The 20298-nt window shown below is 38.7% G+C and overlaps 1 protein-coding gene across 1 annotated transcript in view; it reads left to right on the top strand.

Moving 5' to 3' along the window:
* NEK10 (NIMA related kinase 10) overlaps positions 1 to 20298 on the top strand; it is a 290322-nt gene that overhangs the window by 173881 nt on the left and 96143 nt on the right. Inside the window, exons 27-29 of the mRNA XM_018038472.1 lie at positions 15506 to 15689; positions 15781 to 15867; positions 17729 to 17783. Of these exons, the coding sequence (XP_017893961.1) occupies positions 15506 to 15689; positions 15781 to 15867; positions 17729 to 17783 (326 nt within the window). The remainder of the gene's footprint in view (positions 1 to 15505; positions 15690 to 15780; positions 15868 to 17728; positions 17784 to 20298) is intronic.

Genomic DNA, 20298 nt, shown 5'->3' with positions numbered 1-20298 from the left:
GAGTACATCGTGAGAAATGCTGGACTGGAAGAAACACAAGCTGGAATCAAGATTGCCGGGAGAAATATCAATAACGTCAGATATGCAGATGACACCACCCTTATGGCAGAAAGTGAAGAGGAGCTAAAAAGCCTCTTGATGAAAGTGAAAGAAGAGAGCGAAAAAGTTGTCTTATAGCTCAACATTCAGAAAACGAAGATCATGGCATCCGGTCCCATCACTCCATGGGAAATAGATGGGGAAACAGAGGAAACAGTGTCAGACTTTAATTTTGGGGCTCCAAAATCACTGCAGATGGCGACTGCAGCCATGAAATTAAAAGACGCTTACTCCTTGGAAGAAAAGTTATGACCAACCTAGATAGTATATTCAAAAGCAGAGACATTACTTTGCCGACTAAGGTCCGTCTAGTCAAGGCTATGGTTTTTCCTGTGGTCATGTATGGATGTGAGAGCTGGACTGTGAAGAAGGCTGAGCGCCGAAGAATTGATGCTTTTGAACTGTGGTGTTGGAGAAGACTCTTAACAGTCCCTTGGACTGCAAGGCGATCCAACCAGTCCCTTTTGAAGGAGATCAACCCTGGGATTTCTTTGGAAGGAATGATGCTAAAGCTGAAACTCCAGTACTTTGGCCACCTCATGTGAAGAGTTGACTCATTGGAAAAGACTCTGATGCTGGGAGGGATTGGGGGCAGGAGGGGAGAACAGAGGATGAGATGGCTGGATGGCATCACAGACTCGATGGAAGTGAATCTGAGTGAACTCCGGGAGATGGTGATGGACAGGGAGGCCTGGCATGCTGCGATTCATGGGGTCGCAAAGAGTTGGACACGACTGAGCAACTGAACTGAATTGACCTATTTGTATATTTTGGAAATTATTTCCTTGTCTGTTACATCATTTACAAATATTTTCTCTCAGTCTATAGGTTGTCCTTTTGTTTCTTTTAGTGTAAAACTTATGTTTAATTAGGTCCCATTTGTATATTTTTGCTTTTATTTCTTTTGCCTTAAGAGACATATCCAAAAAATGTTGGTACAATTTATGTCATAGTGTTCTGCTGTGTTATCTTCTAGGGGTTTTATGGTGTCATGTGTTATAATTAAGTCTTTAAGCCATTTTGAGTTTATTACTGCTTGCAGTGTGAGGGTGTGTTCTAAGTTCAGTTACATGTAGCTATGTAGCTTTCCCAACATAACTTTATTTTCTCTGTTTTATTTTCTTGCCTCTTTTGTTGAAGATTAATTGACCATAAATATGTGGGTTTATTTCTGAGTTTGCTTTTGTTCCATTGATCTTTATGTCTTTACCATACTGTTTTGTTTGCTGAAACTTTGTAAAATTATCTATAGGCTGGGAAGTTATGTCTCAAGCTTTCTTCTTTTTAAAGATTACTTTGGCAATTCTGGGTCCTTTTTGTGGTTCCATATAATTTTTAAGATTATTTGTTTTAGTTCTGTGAAGAATGTCATGGGTAATTTGATAGAGATTGCATAAAATTTGTAGATTGCTTTGGGTAGTATGACCATCCTAGCAATATTAATTCTTAATTCTAAGATCATGCAATATCTTTCCATCTCTTTGAATCATCTTCAATTTCCTTTATCAATGTTTTATAGTTTTCAGTGTATAAGTTTTTCACCTGCTTGGTCAGGTTTATCCATAAGTGAGGGAAAGGGGTTCAGGATCTGGAACACATGTATACCTGTGGCAGATTCATGTTGATGTATGGCAAAACCAATACAACATTATAAAGTAATTAACCTCCAATTAAAATAAATAAATTTATATTAAAAATAAAATTAAAAAAGAGATTAAAAAAGGACTGTCTTCTTTTGATATTTTACTGTTAGTGAAAAGAAATGCAACCAATTTCTATATGTTAATCTTGTACCCTAATAACTTGCTGAATTCATTTATCAGTTCTAGGAATTTTTGTGTGGAATTTTTAGGGTTTTCTGTAGATAGCATCATATTATCTGCATATAATGACAGTTTTACTTCTTTCCTTCCAATTTGGATGCCTTTAATTTCTTTGTCTTGTCTGACTGCTTTGGCATTTCATATGTTGAATAGAAGTCATGAGAGTGGTTATCCTTGTTCCCTGAATTTAGTGGAAAGGCTTTCGACTTTTCACCATTGTATATTATGTTGACAGTAAGCTTTTGTTATGCTGGATTATGTTACCTCTGTCGAGTCGGGACATGAGTTTGAGAAAGCTCTAGGAGTTGGTAATGGACAGGGAGCCCAGTGTGCTGCAGTCCATGGGGCTGCAAAGAGTTGGATACGGCTTAGTGACTGAATGGAACTGATTTTACTTCTATATCCATTTTAGTCAGACTGTTTTTCATGAATGGATGTTGAATGTTATCAAGGGTTTTTTGGTTTGTTTTAAAAAATTAACTGATTTATTTTAATTAGAGGCTACGTTACAATATTGTAGTGGTTTTTGCCATACATTGACATGAATCAGCCATGGGTGTACATGTGTTTCCTGTCCTGAACCCGCCTCTCACCTCCATCCCCATCCCATCGCTCAGGGTCATCCCAGTGCACCAGCCCTGAGCATTCTGTCTCATGCATCAAATCTAGATGGGCGATCTGTTTCACATATGATAATATACATGTGTCAATGCTCTTCTCTCTAATCATCCCACCCTCACCTTCTCCCAGAGTCCAAAAGACTGTTCTATACATCTGTGTCTCTTTTGCTGTCTTGCATATAGGGTCATTGTTACCATCTTTCTAACTTCTTTTAAAATATAAATTTATTTATTTTAATTGGAGGTTAATTACTTTACAATATTGTATAGGTTTTGCCATACATCAACATGTATCTGCCACAGGTATACACGTGTTCCCCATCCTGAACCCTCCTCCCTCCTCCCTCCCTGTACCATCCCTCTGGGTTGTCCCAGTGCACTAGCCCCAAGCATCCAATATCATGCATTGAACCTATATATGTGTTAATATACTGTATTGGTGTTTTTCTTTCTGACTGACTTCACCCCGTATAATAGGCTCCAGTTTCATCCACCTCATTAGAACCGATTCAAATGCATTCTTTTTAATGGCTGAATAATGTTCCACTATATATATGTACCACAGCTTTCTTATCCATTCATCTGCTGATGGACATCTAGGTTACTTCCCTGTCTTGGCTATTGTAAACAATGCTGTGATGAACACTGGGGTACATGTGTCTCTTTCAATTCTGGTTTCCTCGATGTGTATGCCCAGCAGTGGGATTGCTGGCTCATATGGCAATTCTATTTCCAGTTTTTCAAAGAATCTCCATATTGTTCTCCATAGTGCTATACTAGTTTGCATTCCCACCAACAGTGTAAGAGGGTTCCTTTTTCTCCATACCCTCTCCAGCATTTATTGTTTGTAGACTTTTTGATAGCAGCCATTCTGACTGGCGTGAGATGGTACCTCATTGTAGTTTTGATTTGCATTTCTCTGACAATGAATGGTGTTTATCAAAGGTTTTTACTGCATTTATGGGGCTTCCCAGGTGGCGCTAGTGGTAAAGAACTTGCTGCCAGTGCAGGAGACACAAGAGACATGGGTTTGATCCCTGGGTCAGGAAGATCCCCTAAAGGAGGACATGGCAACCCACTCCAGTATTCTTGCCTGGGAAATCCCATGGACAGAGGAACCTGGCAGGCTACAGTCCATAGCATTGCAAAGAGTTGGACATGACTAAACAACTTAACATACATGCACATTGGAATGATCATTTTTTTTCAATTTTCTTTTGTTAATATAGTGTACCGCATCGATGATTTCCATATGTGGAACCATCTTTGAGACCCTGGGATGAATCCAGCTTGATCATGCTGTATGAAAAGAGATTTTTATGTGTTGTTGTATTTGCTTTGCTAATATTTTGTTGAGGATTTTTGCATTTATATTAATCAAAGATATTGGCCTGTAATTTTCTTTTTTTGGGCAGTGTCTGTTTTTATTATCAGTGTTAAAGTGACTTCATAGAGTAACCTTGTGAGTGTTCCCTTCTTTTCAATCTTTTAAAAATTTTTAATTAATTTATTTCTTTTTGGCTGCACTGAGCCTTTGTTGCAGTGCATAGGCTCTTTGTTGCTGCACAGGGGCTTTCTCTAGTTGTAGCAAGTAGGGTTTACTTTCTGGTTGCAGTGCATGGGTATCTCATTGTGTCAGCTTCTCTTGTTGCAGAGCATGGGCAGAGTGCTAAAATCAGTAAAATCAGAAATGAAACAGACAAACACCACAGAAATACAATCATAAGAGATTTCTATAAACAACTATAAGCCAATATAATGGACAATGAAGAAAAAATGGACAAATACCAAGGAATGCAGAAACTCCCAAGACTGAATCAGGAAAAAGCAGAAATATTAATAGACTAATTACCAGTAGTGAAATTGAAATAGTAATAAAAAATCCAACAAGCAAAAAGTCCAGGTCTGGATGCTTCACAGGTGAACTCTACCAAACTTTTTTAAAAAAGTTAACACCTATCTTTCACAAACTATTCCAAAAAATTTCAGAGGAAGAAATGCTTCTAAACACATTCTATAAGGCCAGTATCACACTAATACCAAAGCCAGACAAAGATATAATTAAAAAGATTACTTACCAATATCACTGATAAACATAAATGCTAAATCCTCAACAAAATATTAGCAAATCATATTTGGCAATGCATTAAAAGTATCACATATCTTCATCAAGTGGGATTCATCTCAGGATGCAGAGATGGTTCAAGATACACAAATTAATCACTGTGAAACACCACATTAACAAAATGAAAAACTCACCAAGAAGAAAAGACAGTGGACCAACCTCCCTCAAAAAAAAAAAAAAAAGTGTAAGTAAAGAAATAACAACCAATTCCACAGAAATACAGAAAAAATAGACAGAAAGAAACAATGTGATGAACAATTATATGCCAACAAATTAGACAATCCAGAAGAAATGGATAAGTTTTTAGAAACATACAGCCTGTCAAAACTTAATAAAAAAGAAATGGATAGTTTGAACAGACCAATCACTGGAAGTGAAATAGACTGACTTTTTAAATTGTTTTGTCTTTTTTTTGGTCTCTATTTCATTTATTTCTGCTTTGATCTTTATGTTTTCTTTCCTTCTACTAACTTTTTTCTTCATTTTTCCTTTTCAAATTCCTCTAGGTGTAGGGTTAAGTTTGTTGTTGTTGTTTTTGAGATTTTATTTTTGTTTCCTAAGTTAGGCTTCAGTTTAGTTGCTCAGTCATGTCTGACTCTTTGCGACCCCATGGACTGTAACTCTCTAGGCTTGTCCATCACCAACTGCTGGAGTTTACTCAAACTCATTTCCATTAAGTCTGTGATGCCATCCAACCATCTCATCCTCTGTCGTCCCCTTCTCCTCCTGCCTTCAATCTTTCCCAGCATCAGGGTCTTTTCCAATGAGTCAGTTCTTTGCATCAGGTGGCCAAAGTATTGGAGCTTCAGCATCAGTCCTTTCGATGAATATTAAGGACTGATTTCCTTTAGGATGGACTGGTTGGATCTCCAAGGGACTCTCAAGAGTCTTCTCCAATACCACAGTTCAAAAGCATCAATTATTTGGTGCTCAGTCTTCTTTATAGTCCAACTCTCACATCCATACATGACTACTGGAAAAACCATAGCTTTGACTAGATGGACCTTTGTCGGCAAAGTAATGTCTCTGCTTTTTAATATGCTGTCTAGCTTGATCATAACTTTCCTTCCAAGGAGCAAGCGTCTTTTAATTTTCATGGCTATAGTCACCATCTGGTAGGCTTGTATTACTATAAACTTCAACCTTCAAAGTACTTTTCTTGTATCCCATAGACTTTGAATTGTGTTTCATTTTCATTTGTCTACAACTATTTTTTGATTTCCTATTTGATTTTTTTTCAATAATCCATTGGTTGTTTAGTAACATACAGTTTAGCCTTTATTTTTTTGTGTTCTTACAGGTTTTTTTTTTTTCCCTTGTAGTTGATTCTAATCTCATAGTGTTATGGTCAGAAAATACCCTTGCTATGATTTCATTGTTCTTAAATTTACTCAGACATATTTTGTATCCTAATATGTGATCCATCCTTGAGAATGTTCTTTGTACACTTGAAAGGAATGTGTAATTTTCTGCTTTTGGGTAGAGTGTTTTGTGTATATCTATTAAGTCTGTATGATCTATTGTCAGAGAAGGCAATGACAACCCACTCCAGTACTCTTGCCTGGAAAATCCCATGGTCTATTGTGTCATTTAAGGCCAAATTTTCCTTATTGGCTTTCTATCTGGATGATCTCTCCATTGATGTAAGTAGAGTGTTAAAACCACCTGCTATCATTCTTTTCTATCAATTTATTTAGTTATGTTGTTAATATTTGCTTTGTGCATTTAGGTGTTTATGTTGGATACATACATATTTACAGTTGCTATATCTTCTTATTGACCTCAAAATCCTTCTTTGTCTCTTTACAGTCTTTGTTTTAAATTCTATTTTGTCTAATGTAAGTATTGCTACTCCAACTTTCTTTTCACTTCCACTTTTCATGGAATAACTTTTCCATCAGCTCACTTTGTCTTTGTGTATCTTTAGATTTGAAGTGAGTGTCCCATAGGCAGCACAGTTAGTGTCTTGTAGACTGCATAGTGAGTGTCTTATAAGCAGCATATATGTATATTTTGCCTTTTCATCCACTCAGCCATTCTGTATCTTCTGATTAGAGCATTTAGGCCATGTACATTTAAAGTTATTATTGATTTGCGGATATTGAAGAATCCTTGCATCCCTGGGATAAAGCCCACTTGGTCATGATGTATGATCTTTTTAATGTGTTGTTGGATTTTGATTGCTAGAATTTTGTTGAGGATTTTTGCATCTATGTTCATCAGTGATATTGGCCTGTAGTTTTCTTTTTTTGTGACATCTTTGTCAGGTTTTGGTATTAGGGTGATGGTGGCCTCATAGAATGAGTTTGGAAGTTTACCTTCCTCTGCAATTTTCTGGAAGAGTTTGAGGAGAATAGGTGTTAGCTCTTCTCGAAATTTTTGGTAGAATTCAGCTGTGAAGCCGTCTGGACCTGGGCTTTTGTTTGCTGGAAGATTTCTGATTACAGTTTCAATTTCCGTGCTTGTGATAGGTCTGTTAAGATGTTCTATTTCTTCCTGGTTCAGTTTTGGAAAATTGTACTTTTCTAAGAATTTGTCCATTTCTTCCACGTTGTCCATTTTATTGGCATACAACTGCTGATGGTAGTCTCTTATGATCCTTTGTATTTCTGTGTTGTCTGTTGTGATCTCTCCATTTTCATTTCTAATTTTATTGATTTGATTTTTCTCCCTTTGCTTCTTGATGAGTCTGGCTAATGGTTTGTCAATTTTATTTATCCTTTCAAAGAACCAGCTTTTGGCTTTGTTGATTTTTTGCTATGGTCTCTTTTGTTTCTTTTGCATTTATTTCTGCCCTAATTTTTAAGATTTCTTTCCTTCTACTAACCCTGGGATTCTTCATTTCTTCCTTTTCTAATTGCTTTAGGTGTAGAGTTAGGTTATTTATTTGACTTTTTTCTTGTTTCTTGAGGTATGCCTGTATTGCTATGAACTTTCCTCTTAGCACTGCTTTTATAGTGTCCCACAGGTTTTGGGTTGTTGTGTTTTCATTTTCATTAGTTTCTATGCATATTTTGATTTCTTTTTTGATTTCTTCTGTGATTTGTTGGTTATTCAGAAGTGTGTTGTTCAACGTCCATATGTTGGAATTTCTAATAGTTTTTCCCCTGTAATTGAGATCTAATCTTAATGCATTATGGTCAGAAAAGATGCTTGGAATGATTTCGATTTTTTTGAATTTATCAAGTTTAGATTTATGGCCCAGGATGTGATCTATCCTGGGGAAGGTTCCATGAGCACTTGAAAAAAAGGTGAAATTCATTGTTTTGGGGTGAAATGTCCTATATATATCAGTTAGGTCTAACTGATCTAATGTATCATTTAAAGTTTGCGTTTCTTTGTTAATTTTCTGTTTAGTTGATCTGTCCATAGGTGTGAGTGGGGTATTAAAGTCTCCCACTATTATTGTGTTATTGTTGATTTCCCCTTTCATACTTGTTAGCATTTGTCTTATATATTGCGGTGCTCCTATATTGGGTGCATATATATTTATAATTGTTATATCTTCTTCTTGGATTGATCCTTTGATCATTATGTAGTGGCCTTCTTTGTCTCTTTTCACAGCCTTTGTTTTAAAGTCTATTTTATCAGATATGAGTATTGCCATTCCTGCTTTCTTTTGGTCTCTATTTGCATGGTATATCTTTTTCCAGCCCTTCACTTTCAGTCTGTATGTGTCCCTTGTTTTGAGGTGGGTCTCTTGTAAGCAGCATATAGAGGGGTCTTGTTTTTGTATCCATTCAGCCAGTCTTTGCCTTTTGGTTGGGGTGTTCAACCCATTTATGTTTAAGGTAATTATTGCTAAGTATGATCCCGTTACCATTTACTTTATTGTTTTGGGTTCGGGTTTATACACCCTTTTCATGTTTCCTGTCTAAAGAATATCCTTTAGAATTTGTTGGAGAGCTGGTTTGGTGATGCTGAATTCTCTCAGCTTTTGCTTGTCTGTAAAGCTTTTGATTTCTCCTTCGTATTTGAATGAGATCCTTGCTGGGTACAGTAATCTGGGCTGTAGGTTATTGTCTTTCATCACTTTAAGTATGTCTTGCCATTCCCTCCTGGCCTGAAGAGTTTCTATTGAAAGATCAGCTGTTATCCTTATGGGAATCCCCTTGTGTGTTATTTGTTGTTTTCCCCTTGCTGCTTTTAATATTTGTTCTTTGTGTTTGATCTTTGTTAATTTGATTAATATGTGTCTTGGGGTGTTTCGCCTTGGGTTTATCCTATTTGGAACTCTCTGTGTTTCTTGGACTTGGGTGATTATTTCCTTCCCCATTTTAGGGAAGTTTTCAACTATTATCTCCTCAAGGATTTTCTCATGATCTTTCTTTGTGTCTTCTTCTTCTGGGACTCCTATAATTCGAATGTTGGAGCGTTTCATATTGTCCTGGAGGTCTCTGAGATTGTCCTCGTTTCTTTTAATTCGTTTTTCTTGTTTCCTCTCTGATTCATTTATTTCTAACATTCTATCTTCTATTTCACTAATCCTATCTTCTGCCTCCGTTATTCTACTATTTGTTGCCTCCAGAGTGTTTCTTATCTCATTTATTGCGTTATTCATTATATTTTGACTCTTTTTTATTTCTTCTAGGTCCTTGTTAAACCTTTCTTGCACACCACATTAACAAATTGAAACATAAAAACCATATGATTATCTCAATAGATGCAGAGAAGGCCGTTGACAAAATTCAACATCCATTTATGATAAAAACTCTCCAGAAAGCAGGAATAGAAGGAACATACCACAACATAATAAAAGCTATATATGATAAACCCACAGCAAACATTATCCTCAATGGTGAAAAATTGAAAGCATTTCCCCTAAAGTCAGGAACAAGACAAGGGTGCCCACTTTCACCGCTACTATTCAACATAGTTCTGGAAGTTTTGGCCACAGCAATCAGAGCAGAAAAAGAAATAAAAGGAATCCAAATTGGAAAAGAAGAAGTAAAACTCTCACTGTTTGCAGATGACATGATCCTCTACATGGAAAACCCTAAAGACTCCACCAGAAAATTACTAGAGCTCATCAATGAATATAGTAAAGTTGCAGGATATAAAATCAACACACAGAAATCCCTTGCATTCCTATACACTAATAATGAGAAAGTAGGAAAAGAAATTAAGGAAACAATTCCATTCACCATTGCAACGAAAAGAATAAAATACTTACGAATATATCTACCTAAAGAAACTAAAGACCTATATATAGAAAGCTATAAAACACTGATGAAAGAAATCAAAGAGGACACTAATAGATGGAGAAATATACCATGTTCATGGATCAGAAGAATCAATATAGTGAAAATGAGTATACTACCCAAAGCAATTTACAAATTCAGTGCAATCCCTATCAAGCTACCAGCCATATTTTTCACAGAACTAGAACAAATAATTTCAAGATTTGTATGGAAATACAAAAAACCTCGAATAGCCAAAGCAATCTTGAGAAAGAAGAATGGAACTGGAGGAATCAACTTGCCTGACTTCAGGTTCTACTACAAAGCCACAGTCATAAAGACAGTATGGTACTGGCACAAAGACAGAGATATAGATCAATGGAACAAAATAGAAAGCCCAGAGATAAATCCACACACACATATGGACACCTTATCTTTGACAAAGGAGGCAAGAATATACAATGGAGTAAAGACAATCTCTTTAACAAGTGGTGCTGGGAAAACTGGTCAACCACTTGTAAAAGAATGAAACTAGATCACTTTCTAACACCGCACACAAAAATAAACTCAAAATGGATTAAAGATCTAAATGTAAGACCAGAAACTATAAAACTCCTAGAGGAGAACATAGGCAAAACACTCTCAGACATAAATCACAGCAGGATCCTCTATGATCCACCTGCCAGAATTCTGGAAATAAAAGCAAAAATAAACAAATGGGATCTAATTAAAATTAAAAGCTTCTGCACAACAAAGGAAACTATAAGCAAGGTGAAAAGACAGCCTTCTGAATGGGAGAAAATAATAGCAAATGAAGCAACTGACAAACAACTAATCTCAAAAATATACAAACAACTTCTGCAGCTCAATTCCAGAAAAATAAACGACCCAATCAAAAAATGGGCCAAAGAACTAAATAGACATTTCTCCAAAGAAGACATACGGATGGCTAACAAACACATGAAAAGATGCTCAACATCACTCATTATTAGAGAAATGCAAATCAAAACCACAATGAGGTACCACTTCACACCAGTCAGAATGGCTGCGATCCAAAAATCTGCAAGCAATAAATGCTGGAGAGGGTGTGGAGAAAAGGGAACCCTCCTACACTGTTGGTGGGAATGCAAACTAGTACAGCCACTATGGAGAACAGTGTGGAGATTCCTTAAAAAAGTGCAAATAGAACTACCTTATGACCCAGCAATCCCACTGCTGGGCATACACACTGAGGAAACCAGAATTGAAAGAGACACATGTACCCCAATGTTCATCACAGCACTGTTTATAATAGCCAGGACATGGAAACAACCTAGATGTCCATCAGCAGATGAATGGATAAGAAAGCTGTGGTACATATACACAATGGAGTATTACTCAGCCGTTAAAAAGAATTCATTTGAATCAGTTCTGATGAGATGGATGAAACTGGAGCCGATTATACAGAGTGAAGTAAGCCAGAAAGAAAAACACCAATACAGTATACTAACACATATATACGGAATATAGAAAGATGGCAATGACGACCCTGTATGCAAGACAGGAAAAAAGACACAGATGTGTATAACTGACTTTTGGACTCAGAGGGAGAGGGAGAGGGTGGGATGATTTGGGAGAATGGCATTCTAACATGTATGCTATCATGTAAGAATTGAATCGCCAGTCTATGTCTGATGCAGGATACAGCATGCTTGGGGCTGGTGAATCGGGATGACCCAGAGAGATGTTATGGGGAGGGAGGTGGGAGGGGGGATCATGTTTGGGAACACATATAAGAATTAAGGATTTAAAATTTAAAAAATAAATAAATAATTAAAAAAATATAAAGTTATTATTGATGGATCTGTTCAGTTCAGTTCAGTTGCTCAGTCGTATCTGACTCTTTGTGACCCCGTGGACTGCAGCACATCAGGTCTCTCTGTCCATCACCAACTCATGAAGTTTACTCAAACTCATGTCCACTGAGTCCGTGATGCCATCCAACCATCTCATCCTCTGTCATCCCCTTCTCCTCCTGCCTTCAATCTTTCCCAACATCAGGGTATTTTCAAATGAGTCAGTTCTTTGCATCAGATGGCCAAAGTATTGGAGTTTCAGCTTCAACATCAGTCCTTCCAATGAATATTCAGGGCTGATTTCCTTTAGGATGGACTGGTTGGCTCTTCTTGCAGTCCAAGGGACTCTCAAGAGTCTTCTCCAATACCACAGTTCAAAAGCATTAATTCTACTACACTCAGCTTTCTTTATAGTCCAACTCTCACATCCATACACGACTACTGGAAAAACCAGAGCCTTGACTAGATGAACTTTTGTTGGCAAAGTAATGTCTCTGCTTTTTAATATGCTGTCGAGGTTGTTCATAACTTTTCTTCCAAGTAGTAAGCATCTTCTAATTTCATGGCTGCAGTCACCATCTGCAGTGATTTTGGAGCCCAAGAAAATAAAGTTTGTCACAGGGTTTTATTCTCCAGCTATTTCCCATGAAGTGATGAGACCAGATGCTATGATCTTCTTTCCACTAGACTGCCTTCCAGTTTTCTGAATGTTGAGTTTTAAGCAAACTTTTTTTTTTTCACTCTTCTCTTTCATCAAGAGGGTCTTTAGTTCTTAATCATCCTACTTAGTTCTTAATCACCCTACTATCTTTGTTCATGGTTAGTTTACTGCCTTTACTGCTTATTTGTCTTTACCAGTGAGTCTTTTCCTTTTTTAGCTGTGGCCTTTTTTCTTTTACTTGGAGAAGTTCCTTTAACGTTTCTTGTGAAGCTGCTTTGGTGGTGCTGAACTCTGAGGTTTTGCTTGTCTCTAAAGCTCTTTATGTCCACCAAATCTGAATGAGAATTTTGCCAGAATATTCTTGGTTGTAAGTTTTCCCTTTCATCCCTTTAACTATATAATGCCACTCTCTTCTGGCCTGCAGTTTCTGCTAAAAAGCCAGCTGATGGCCTTATGAGAGTTCCCTTGTGTGTAACTTCTTGCTTTTTCTTGCTTTTAATATTCTTTCAGTATCTTTAATTTTTGCCATTTTAATTACAGTGTGTCTTGTTGTGGTCTTCTTTGGGTCAGTCCTCTCTGGGACTCTCTGTGTTTCCTGAACCTGAATGCATATTTCCTTTCCCAGGTTCAGGGACTTTTTCAAATATGTTCCCTGCCTGTTTCTCTCTCTTCTTCTTCTGGGACCCTTGTACTCTATAATGTGAATATTAATGTGTTTGATGTTATCGCAGATGTCTCTCAAACTATCCTCACTCTTTCTTTTTTCTCTCCAGTTTCAGTGATTTCCACTAGTCTGCCTTCCAGTTCGCTGATCTGTTCCTCTGTACCAACCAATCTACCGTTGATTCCTTTTGGTGTTTTTTTTTTTTTTTTTTCCTTGTCCGTTTTTGTATTCTTCATCTCTGTTTTGTTCTTTATATTTTCCCACTCTGCTAAAAATTCTGACTTCTCACTCTGTTTGTCCAATCTTTTCTGTACCTCTTTGACCATCTTCACCATCAAACATTACCTGAACTCGATTGGTAGATTGCTTCTCTCAACTTCATTTAATTCTTTTGGGGTTTAATATTATTTCTTCACTGGCAGCATGTTCCTCTGTCACCTCATTTTACCTGATTTTCTGTTTTTTTAAAAAATATAAATTTATTTATTTTAATTGGAGGTTAATTACTTTATAATATTGTATTGTTTTGCCATACATCGACATGAATCCACCACAGGTATACACGTGTTCCCCATCCTGAACCCCCCTCCCTCCTCCCTCCCCATACCATCCCTCTGGGTTGTCTCACTTTTGTTTCTATGTATTTAGTAGGTTTGTTATGTTTCCTGACTTTGGAGAAATGGCCTTTTGTGGGAAACATCCTATGTGTTCCAGCATCACACTGCCCACTGTCAACAGAGCTATGTGCTCTAGAGTTTCCCACTATGTGAGCTGTATGAATCCTTCTTTTGTGGCAGACTATGTGAGTCGTCTTGTAGGTATGGCTGGTCCGTGGTCTAGTTGGTTGACATATTCAGAGGTTGTCAGCTACTGGTTGTTGGAGCCAGATCATGGTGTAGCTGACTGTTGAGCCTCTGGAGGTGACTTGGCTAGTAGTGATGGCCCGCTGATGGTGGAGCTGTGTTCTGGGGTTGGGGGTTGTGGGGCCAGCATCCCCATATCTAGTGTTGGTCTGCTATTGAGTAAGCCTGATTTCTGGTGCACCTGGCTGTGGGTTCTGAAGTTTCCCAAAGTTGTTGCTGGCCCATTGTGAGTGGGGCTGGATTCTAGGGTAGCTGCCTGAAGTGCTCAAGATTTCTCAGAATTTGTATTGGTCTACTGATGGATGGGGCCCAGGCCCAGAAGGTCTTAGGGCTGATGTAGGCCTACTGATGGATTGGCTGAGTGCTGACAAGGCAGGTTGTATGGTTACAGTGGTTGTGGTGGTGGTGTCTGCCCCCTAGTTGGTGGGACCAAATCATAGCATCACTGACTGGAGGACCTGAGGGCCCCTGGTCCAGTGCCTGCACACTGGTGTATGGGGCTGGTTCCTGGGCTTGCTGGTGGTCAGGGCCTTATCCAGTGGCAGCTGTGGGCTCAGGGGGTCTTATGGAAGCCAGACTTCTAGTGAGTGGAGCTGTGTCCTCTCTTGATTATCTGGTTGACCTGCCCAGTACTGGTGCCTACAAACCAATGGGCACTGGCACTGGGAAGGGACTGGGGTGGGGCTGGTTTCTGGTGGATGGTAAGCTGGAGGGAGGATTCCACAATGGTACTTGCACTACTAGATTGAGTTCCCCAAAATGGCTGCCGCCTGTGTCTGTGTCTCCAAGGGCGTTCTACTTGAGCCTCCTTCTCCTCTAGAAGACTTTCCAAGATCAACAGATAAGCCTGACCCAGGTTACTTTCAAGTTATTGCTCCTGCCCTGGGTCCTGGAATGTGTGAAATTTTGTGTTTGTCCTGTGATAGTGGAATCTCTGTGTCCTAAAACCTCTGATTCTCCTGAAAGTGAGTGCAGCTGGCCTTTAAAAGCAAATGTTCTGGGGGCTCATTTCCTGGTGTATGATGCCTGGGCTGGGGAGCCTGGTTTGGGGCATGGACCCATTGCTCTTTGGTGAAAATATCTAAATTATAATTATCTTCCTGCTTGTGGGTCACTCACACAGGGGTATGGTCTTGACTTACTGTGCCTCCACCTATCCTGTCTCATTGTGGTTTCTTCTTTATATCTTTAGTTGTAGAAGGTATTTCTATTAGATTTCAGTTTTTCTCATCAGCAGTTGCTCTGTAAGTACTTGCCATTTTGGTGTGCCCATGGGAGGATGTTAGATCAAGGTCTTTTTAATCCTTCCCTTTAGCCTCTTATTTCCATAATTATTCTACATAACTTACTCCTTAGTGCTATATTTTCTTTCACCAGATTGCACAGGCCTTTGCTCCTGAGTATTTTGCCACTTCTATGCTTTGTTTTCCAATGGTAGCAAACCCACTTTGTTTTGTGTGGGTTCATTATGGACTGAATGAATTCTACAAAATTTACATAGGTAGAACTACTGATGCCATTTCAGCACCAATATTTATAATGATATTCTAGTCATTTTAATGTATATTCTAACGAACTTTAAGTCCTGCAGAGAAGGGAAAGAAGCGGGTATTACAAACTGACTTTCTCTTTCAGGAAACCTTTGAGAAGGCAAGCTTGAGTAGCAGCAGCAGTGGAGCAGGAAGCCTGAAAAGTGAACTTTCAGAAATCACAGACCTCCCTGCTGAAGGCTTCCAGGCACCATGTGGTAAGGATGAAGACCGGACCTGTGATGGACTCTTGTCAGATGATAACTTCAACTTGGAAAATATTGAGAAAGGTATTTCTAGTGAAAAGGTTACAACATGAATACACTCTTGATTCCTTTGTGTTTCAAGGTTCATTTGCTTTTTATTTTTATTAATGTGCAGATATATATTCAGAGCTTGATGATGAATTGGACATTTCGGATAACTTTAGCAGCTCCAGCTCAAGCCCTTTGAAGGAATCGACATTCAGTAAGCTTTCTTTACAACTTATGGATTCCGGCAGGTAGAGGTCTGGAAATTGTGCCTGGGAGTCAAGCAGATGCCATCACCTACATAAATGAACAGTTTGTTTTCCAGGTGCCGTGCTAATTAGTGCAAAGTCCACCTGGCACTGTGGCTTTCCATTGCCTCCTGTCAAACAAACAGTTTAACTATTTCTTCCAGCAAATACAGATTCTAACTGGGGAGTGGAGATAACTTATTTGGAAACATACTAACTAACTACAGGAGTAATGGAAGCAACCTTTTATGAGTCTGTTGATCAGAGGTTAGAAACCCAGAGAAGAAATTAGTCTTGCTGTAGACTAAAGTTTGTACAGTTTTACTTACATTAATATAAAGGGATATATTTTCCTTAAAACACTAAAGTTAAAGAAATGTTATAATTATTTAGAATTATGAAAAACACCATGCAGATTCAGTAAATATGTTAATCTTTACTCTTAATTTGAAACAATAAAAACAAAATAGACTGGGGCATGGGAAAGTAAAGATATACTTAGATACAATTTAAAGAATCTTCTCTATAGAAACATAGGATTCAATTCATTAAACAAATCTGAAATTGAAATAAAATACCAGTTAAAACAGAAAATTCAGAAAAGAATAACTCTTTTTAAAAAAATTAATTTATTTTTTATTGAAGGATAATTGTTTTATAGAATTCGGCTGTGTTCTGTCAAACCTCAACATGAACCAGCCATCGGTATACACACATCCCCTCCCTTTTTAACCTCCCTCCCATCTCCCTACCTGCTTCCCTCGTGGCTCAGATGGTAAAGTGTCTGCTCACAATGTGGGAGACCAAGGTTCGATTTCTGGGTTGGGAAGATCCCCTGGAGAAGGAAATGGCAATCCACTCCAGCACTCTTGCCTGGAAAATCTCATGGACAGAAGAGCCTGGTAGGCTACAGTCCATGGGGTTGCAAAGAGTCGGACATGACTGAGCGACTTCACTTTCCCATCTCCCTCCCCATCCCACCCCTCTAGGTTGACATAGAGCCCCTGTTTGAGTTTCCTGACTCTTTTAAAAAAGTAAGTGGATGGAATATTAAATAGGATAGATAGAAATACTCTGAAATAAATTGTAAATAATCCATTCTCAATGACTATACTATGAAAATTTCATAAAAGAAAGTTTAAAATTGTGTCTCTAAGGATCAGAGTAGAACTCTAAGGATTTTGCTTCATACTTGTCTCTTTTCAAAATTAAATGGTCCATCAAAGTGGATTATAGATGCTCCACATTTTCTGGGGCAATGTCAAATTCCAACAGTCTGTTCTGTTTTCCATATAAATTCCTGCCCTGTCTGCTAAATAAAATGTCTTGATTTGTGATTGAGTAACATGAATATTATGTAGCAAAGATATTTGTGCATTTAAACATGTGTAGCAGATTCTAGAAGCAGTTAATTACTAACTGAGGTAAATTTTGAGATGATGGGACATTGTGTATCCACAGTAACAAGAATAGGGAGGGTTAGTGGGCAAGTGAGGAAGGAAAAGCTGGACCCTTACACTTGAATGTGGTTACTTCTAGCTCTCTTGGCAAGGGATTTAGGATGATGATGATACTTATGTTTTATGTGCTTTGTTAGAAACTGATCATGGAGTTTCTTTATTTAGTACTTTTTCTTTGAGCAATGACCATTAAACAAACATGTTAATAAACAGTAATTTGCAACATTATATTTTAGCTGATAGTATCATAAATGAAGGCAGTCTTTATAGTAGGTACAATTGGTTAGATATTTTTAAACAGGCAAATGAGTGAATAAATAAATGATTTGCAGCAGGAAAATGTGAAGTTATTTTTATTTTCTTGTTTCAGGCACTTTAAAAAGAAGTTTTAGTGCTTCAGGAGGAGAAAGACAATCCCAAGCTAGGTATGTAGACACCGAGTTCCTAGAAACATTTTTTTAGAGTCTGCAGAGCTGTTTTGGTGGCTAAATTGATACCCGATAGCAGAAGTTACCATGGGCACATGGTACCAGAGACTATGGGAGCCCACTTTCCCAGAACTGTTTGCGTTTCACCAAGGACCATGCTGGGAACAGCATTAAGCTTGGGCATGGGTTTTAGTCTGGCTTTGGAATCCTCAGCCACTCAGTTAGTTTCCCTGAGCTCAGGGGTGGCCGAGGGTTGTAGGGCTTCATGAGATTATCTGGGGCTGTGGCTCCCTATCCCTTATTTTTCTACATCCCTGGGGTATAGATGCCTATGGCAGGTATAGCAGGTGTAGACCACGTCACACCCAAGTCTCAGCCAGCAGGAGGGGGATGGGATGCAGAGACACATCCTTCCTTTTATGGATGTGACCAGATGTTGTGTTCTTCCCTTCTGCTCACAGATCAGTGAGCAGAGGAGAAAGTAGCTACAGGGGAGAATGAGCATGTTTGGGGAATTCCATTTTAAAAAAAGAAATCATTATTTTGTAATGACTAGCACTTTCTGCAATATTTGTCTCTTGGGCCAAGAACTGAAATGAAATTCTTTGATATAGCTTTTTGCAAGTTTCTGGTAATCTTCATGAGAACAGTTCAGTGACCTTGGGTGAGACTGGTGGAAGCAGAAGCCTGACTGTGGTGGTTTCAGAGGTTACAGAAGCAGAGACAGAGAGAAACTGAAGAAAGTAGTGAGCTGACGGTGAGGTGATGGGAATGTTTGATGGGAAAGGGCCTTCTAGAATCAGGGTGGCTGAAGGGTGAGTGGACGGAGGAGAAGCAGCTGATGGAGAGGGGAAATTGTAGCTGGTTCCCAGTCTCGGAGCAGCAAGGACCTGAGGACAGCCCTGGAAAAGAGGAAAGGGCAGCTTTTATGTGTATCTGAAGAAAGAGAGGCAAAGATAAATTTAAGATGGAGGGGCAGAGAAAAGGGATATACTTGGTAGTTTCTGCTTATTAGATCATATTCCAGCTCACTGTGGAGGATCCTTTAGTCAAAAGAATGTGATTGGCTGGGGAGAGCTGGCATCGAGATGGTAGGGAGCTGAGCAGGGACAGGCAGGGGGCTGTCGACAGTGCTGGGTCTAGGAAGTGCCGGCCAGGTCATGTGTGAGTGACTGTCCTTTACGGGGCAGGCTTTGTGGGCACAAGAAATAAAAGATGACTTGGGCTGACTTATGTTCATTAGAAAGCTTTCAATGACTTACATAATTATGGAATGCCCAGAACCAACCTATGAAGGGATAGAAGCTAGGTCAGCCCCTGAAGCCTGTGGAGGAGGCACTTCTGGAAGATTTTCCGAGGCTCTAATGCAGGCCTGAGTGAGCCTCCAGCTTATTTGCTCTGTCTGCATGTCACCTCTCTAAGGATCCAGCGTCCTTCAGGGGAGTCAGGTTGGCTTGATTCCCTGCTGTGGGAGGGGCTGAGCCCCTTCATTGGCAGCCCCTCCAGGTCCCTCATGGGTCACATTGTTTAGTCAAAGATACAACATCACTGATAAGTTCACCTTTTCCAAGTGAGGGTCAAGAAAGTTAAGCTAAAGTCTCTATTTCCTAAGTCTTTTATGGTGTTGCTAGTAACATGGTCCCATTACTTCATGGCAAATAGATGGGGAAACAATGGAAACAGTGACAGACTTTATTTTCTTGGGCTCCAAAATCACTGCAGATGGTGATTACAGCCATGAAATTAAAAGACACTTGTTCCTTGGAAGAAAATTTATGACCAACCTAGACAGCATATTAAAAAGCAGAGACATTGCTTTGCCAACAAAGGTCCGTCTAGTCAAAGCTATGGTTTTTCTCAGTAGTCATGTATGAATGTGAGAGTTGGACCATAAAGCTGAGTGCTGAAGAATTGATGCTTTTGAGCTGTGTTGTTGGAGAAGACTCTTGAGACTCCCTTGGACTGCAAGAAGATCCAACCAGTCCATCCTAAAGGAGATCAGTCCTGAATATTCATTGGAACGACTGATGCTGAAGTTGAAACTGAAGCTCCGATACTCTGGGCACCTGATGTGAAGAACTGACTCATTGGAAAAGACCCTCATGCTGGGCAAGATTGAAGGCAGGAGGAGAAGGGGATGACAGAGGATGAGATGGTTGGATGGCATCACCAACTTAATGGACATGAAATTGAGCAATCTCCAGGAGTTGATGATGGATAGGGATGCCTGCAGTCCATGGGGTCACAAAGAGTCGGACACAACTGAGCAACTGAACTGAACTGATGACTTATATTATAAAGTACATCAATAGTTTTTTTCTTTTTTATTGGACACTTTACTCAGTGATACAAAGTTGCATAAATATATAGAAAAGATGCAAAACAAATATTTTAGTACAAAAATAAATGATCATATATGGGTGTCTTCTCCAATTAAGAGAATTTTATATTAGGATGGAAATTTTCAATCAACTGTTTTTAGGAATCTCAGCATTGCCAAATAAATATAGTC

The sequence above is a fragment of the Capra hircus genome, chromosome 22 (assembly GCF_001704415.2).
Source record: "Capra hircus breed San Clemente chromosome 22, ASM170441v1, whole genome shotgun sequence".
Taxonomy (NCBI): domain Eukaryota; kingdom Metazoa; phylum Chordata; class Mammalia; order Artiodactyla; family Bovidae; genus Capra; species Capra hircus.
This window is presented reverse-complemented; position numbering and strand designations above follow the sequence as displayed.